This window comes from Pinus tabuliformis, chromosome 3_2, assembly GCF_031772625.1.
Source record: "Pinus tabuliformis cultivar Carrire ecotype Pingquan chromosome 3_2, CPIR1, whole genome shotgun sequence".
NCBI classification, from domain to species: domain Eukaryota; kingdom Viridiplantae; phylum Streptophyta; class Pinopsida; order Pinales; family Pinaceae; genus Pinus; species Pinus tabuliformis.
Genome location: NC_142302.1, coordinates 14,959,574 through 14,964,961, shown reverse-complemented (window position 1 = coordinate 14,964,961; position 5,388 = coordinate 14,959,574). Strand labels below are relative to the sequence as shown.

The 5,388-nt window shown below is 46.9% G+C and overlaps 1 protein-coding gene across 1 annotated transcript; it reads left to right on the top strand.

Annotated features, from left to right (window-relative positions):
- The first annotated feature begins 668 nt into the window (after nt 1-668).
- On the top strand, nt 669-4,952 carry LOC149179575 (uncharacterized). The gene is made up of 2 exons (XM_089413585.1): nt 669-1,376; nt 1,824-4,952. The coding sequence occupies exons 1-2, from the start codon at nt 669-671 to the stop codon at nt 4,950-4,952; spliced, it is 3,837 nt and encodes a 1,278-aa protein (XP_089269711.1).
- The last annotated feature ends 436 nt before the right edge of the window (nt 4,953-5,388 follow it).

The following is a 5,388-nucleotide window of genomic DNA, read 5'->3' as shown; positions in this document are numbered from 1 at the left end:
GGTTCTAAGAACAGCTTTGAATCCCTTAGAGATCTCCCTGAAAACATAGTCATACCTGATAATATCAACCCCACCAGCCCATCTTCCTCCTCCCACCCCTTCCCCTCCACCTCCCTTCCCAACTCAAAGACTCCCTTACAAATCCCGACCATCCTCAGCAAGCGCCAGACAGAACCAGAGAAAACTCCGATGGAAACGGAGAAGAATGAGACATTGGCTACCATTATAATCTCTGAAGGAACTCAAGAAGACTCGAATCATCCTCATATTATGGAAGTCGAGCCTGAAAGCATTGATCTCAATGGACTGGACATTATTGGGCTAGAGATAGCTTGTAGAAAAGAGGCGTATCACTCTATTGCAGAAACTGAGATAGAAAAGCTGGAAGAAGTACTCTCCAGAGCCTTCCACCAACAGCAATTGGGCATTCAACCTGGAAGTGAATGGGATAGCAACCAGCGTCCGTCGGACTCCAAAAAAAGAGGGAGAAAAACAGATCTTCAGAGAACAATGGAGGTGGGCAAACTCCTGGTGGACTCAGGGAGATATGCGAAGCTCACGAAGTACTTCAGCCCTACCCAAACCAGTTACCCATGAAGCTGATCTCTTGGAATTTACGCGGGCTCAATAGCCCGAATAAATCAAGAATGTTAAAAAACATGATCAAGATGGAAAAACCGCAAATGTGTTTCTTCCAAGAAACCAAATGCAACAGTCAAACGCTGGGACGAATACTTTCAAAAGCCTGGCCCGGCTGCCGCTCAGTAGCCGTAGATGCAACAGGAGCCTCGGGGGGGCTAGCGATTGCCTGGAACACTCAGGCAATCGAGCTCACTGACTTTCATGCCTCTCATCATCTCATTCAAGCTGCATTTCATATCTTAGGCACCAAGGTTCATGGTAACCTTTCCAATGTCTACTTTCCTCAGGAGGGAGGAAGCAAAAAAGTCCTTCTTGATACCATAGAAGCGCTGAATGCCAACAGGCAACATCCGCTTTGGATAGTTGCAGGCGACTTCAATATGATTACAAAAATAGAGGACAAAACAGGAGGACGATCCAGATTGGAGCCCGAAGCAGAACACTTCAAGGACTTCATCCGCAATGCCTCGCTCATCGACATGCCTTATTGCAATGGGACATACACATGGAGTAATCACCGAGGTGGAAAGAATCAGATCGCGTCTAAATTAGATCGCTTTCTGATCTCAGACAATGCGATCCATTTAGGTGGTGACTTCACGGCGGAGATTCTTGCTCACTCGGGATCGGATCACTGGCCAATTGCTTTACGATGGCAAAGACCAGGGAATAGCACCAAAAAACCGTTTCGTTTTGAGGGCTTCTGGTTGACTCATCCAGCATTCCACGACTTTGTCAGAACCATATGGACCTCCTTCGTCCCACCTGAGGGCTCAAGTATGTACCAGCTACAGCAAAAAATGCGCTTCCTAAAAAGCCACCTCAAACGATGGAATCGGGAAACCTTTGGGAACATTTTTGAAGCACAACAAGATCTAAATCAGGAGCTAAAGGATCTGCATCAGACAATAATCAACACAGGGCACACGGAAGCAACCATGTGCAGGGAGCAACACATCTACAATCAGCTCGAGGAACGAAGGAAACAAGAGGAAATTTATTGGAAACAAAAATCAAGAATTAGATGGCTAAAAGAGGGGGAACGCAACACTAAGTTCTTTCACAACACCACGGTGCAAAGAAGGATGCACAACAAAATACCTTTCATCAAAAATCCAGAAGGGATCAAGGAAGAAGAACATGAAAAGATTGAGGAAATCCTCATCAATCATTTCAAACAGGTGCATCAGGAGCCGACGGTGGACAGGAAACAGGCAATTGAAAAGATCACAAAAAACATTCCCAAGCTTGTCACAGAGGAGCACAATGAACTGCTGATGCGTCCAATTCTCATGCATGAAGTGGATGAAGCAATGGCACAGCTCAAAGAAGGTAAAGCCCCTGGCCCTGATGGCTTTACATCTACTTTTTTTCATGCTTTCTGGGATTTAATAAAAATAGAGGTCTGGCAAATAGTTGAAGAGTCCAGGGCCCTTCGCTGGATGCTCCCCTCCCTTAACTCCACCTTCATAGCTCTAATCCCCAAAGAGGAAAACTCCTTAACCCCTGATAAATTCCGACCCATAGCCCTCTGCAATGTCCTTTACAAAGTCATATCCAAAGTCATAGCTAACAGACTCAAACCTCTGCTACCCATGCTCATATCCCCGGAGCAGTCAGGATATGTAGAAGGTAGACAGATCATGGATGGGATCATCCTCTCGCATGAAATCATTCACTCTCTCCAGTCATCCAAACAAGCTGGTATGCTTCTTAAAATTGACCTGTCCAAAGCTTTCGACAAGCTCAGCTGGACTTATATTAAGCACATGCTGAAAGCCTTTGGTTTCTGTGATTCTTGGATAAGATGGATCATGAGCCTCATCTCATCCTCCCATTTCTCTATCCTTGTCAATGGGTTACCCTCCCGGCCCTTCAAACCCTCTAGAGGTATAAGGCAAGGAGACCCCCTGTCACCTTTCCTCTTTGTTTTAATGGCGGAAGGTTTAGGCAGGCACATCAAGCAAGCCCTGCTCTCCAATCAGCTTAAAGGCATTTCCATTCATAATACTGCAGCCTCCTCTCATCAGCAATTCGTAGACGACACCATGCTCTACGGTTATCCCTCAGCTCAAGAAGCCTCTAATCTAAAGTCCCTGCTCGACGACTTCTCTAAAGCCTCTGGAACTCAGATCAATAACTCCAAATCTCAAGTCTTTTTCTTCCATACCCCGCCGCCTGTAAAACGTGCCGTCTCCCGTATCCTGGGTTTCCAGCCTGCCTCTCTTCCTTCCTCGTATTTGGGAGCCCCCCTTACGGCCTCGGCCATTAAGCAGCCGGCATGGAGAACTCTTCTAGAAAAGCTTGAAGCCAAGCTCAGTCTTTGGACTAATCGATCCCTAAATCTGGCTAGTCGGGTTGTGCTTCTCAAAGCGGTTTTGCAGGCCATGCCGCTCTATCTTTTTTCTATTTTAGCCGCACCCAAATGGGTTCTTAAGCGACTAAGAAACATGCAGCGCGACTTTCTGTGGGGCAGTACTGCCACCAACCGTAAATGGGTACTGGTCAAATGGGACACTGCTTGCAAACCCAAGAACAAAGGAGGAATTGGGCTTCGGGACCCTGAGCACAGCAACACAATCATGACAGCAAAAATTTGGTGGCAGTGGGTGACCAATCCAGAGAAATTATGGGCCAAAATATGGACTGCCAAATACACCAACAGCATGCCCCAAGCAGAGCTCATCAGATTCACTCCTACCATCAATGGGTCTCTTATATGGAATGCAGCTAAACAACATCATCAGCTCATTCAAAAGCACAGCTTCTGGGAAGTACGGAATGGACACAATGCTAGGTTCTGGAATGATGCATGGAACCAGATGCCTAAACTTTCAAATGTTCTCCCTGCTACAATCATTCCTCACAGCCAAGAGCAGCAGCAAGCCACGGTGCAACAATTCTGGACACAGGAAGTGGAAAATGGGATCAGGAAATGGCAATCAGGCAATCGAATCACCAATAGTACAAATCCTCAGGAAATATTGGCATTAGAGAACGAGTTAAATAAAAGAAGAATCAGACAGGAAAACAATGAGGACATCCTCAGATGGGGTTACCAAACCAAAGGGACATATACCACCTCAGAAGCCTACAATCTGTTGGACAACTCCCCCATAAAACCGGACCCCCTATGGGATAGAATATGGAGCTTCAGAACCTGGCCAAAAATCTCTCACTTCCTCTGGCTAGTTGGGCACAAGAAGATTCTTACCTGGGACAAGTTAAGAAAACGCAATTTTCATGGACCTTCAAGATGCCATAACTGCTCCCAAAATGAGGAAACGTTGCAGCATCTTCTCCAAACCTGCTCAACCGCCACTCACTTTTGGGAAAAAGTAGAATTCAAATGCCAAAGGAAAGGACGGGAAGCTGAAGGCATCATCAGCACCATTCGCCAATGGCCCAAAAGACCTTATGAGTGTGAGATTCTCAACCACTTATGGAATCTTATACCAGGCATTCTAGTATGGAATATATGGAAGGAGAGGAACAGGCGCATATTCAAAAATCAAAGCAGAACTAATGACAGCATCTGGAACAGCATACACAGCAACCTACAAGAAACCATGTTGCTGAAAACTTGGAGTAAAGAGGATCTTCCCACAACAGATAAAGAGCAAAACATCCTAAACAACTGGATGCTGCAGTTGCCACAAGAGTCAACCATCCATCCAACGGTGAAACGCAAAGGAAAGGAGAATCAGAGTTGGAAGGCCCCTCCCATAAATACTTATAAACTTAATTTCGACGGGGCCTCAAAAGGCAACCCGGGGCCAGCAGGTTTTGGAGGCATTATAAGAAATCATGAAGGCTCACTCATACAGGTCTACTTCGGAACCATGGGGTGGGATACCAACAACTCGGCGGAGCTGGAAGGCATGTGGCAGGGGATCCAGACAGCAAAACGACACAACCTTCAACCGCTTATCGTGGAAGGAGATTCTCAAATCCTCATAAATATGGCTACTCGTATTCAGAATGGCTCCCAAGCCAGGAAGGTGGCAGATAGTTGGAGATTAGAAGCCAGGTTGAGCAACCTTGCCCAGGAATTGCGCAGACACAATGCCCTCTCCTTCAATCACACCAAAAGAGAAGGTAACAAGATCGCGGATCTCCTGGCAAACATTGGCGTAGATTGCAACCAGGCCTTCCAAGAAGGAAATTTGGACATCATCCTGAATAAGCAACAGAAAAAGGAGTGTGAAAACATACTCCATAAGGATGTTGAATCCCCGGATGCGGGTGATGACGTGGTGAGGGAGGACGAGCCACATGCCCTGCATGTGCCGCCTCGTGGTTATTCTTAAGGAGATGGTTCGACCGTCATTCCATAGTGATTCTGCACACACGCGACGGAATTCATGGCAGTTAATGAGCCGGGACGGATTGCAGTTAATGTTCTGGGGAAGGGGAAGCTCGGAACTCGATTACAGAGAACAATGTGGGAACCTTGGCAAGATAAATCCAGGCGAATGTGGGAGACGAGGAAGAAGGAGCCGAGGCAGGCCAGAAACTCCGCCGCTGTGCACAATTTGGTATGCTGCTGTAACTGGTGGTGTGGCAAACTGCAGTGGTGGAAATTCTCAGGCTCTCTGGCTCAGTGGGAGGTTCGAAGGGGTAATTTGCACACAGAGGGAGGAAGCTTGGCAATTAAAGTGGTATGCACATACGAGGGAGGCAAAGAAGCAAACATGGTTAAATTGCGGGAGAGGCAGCCAAGTAGACGAGGACCAGGAAGGGGGT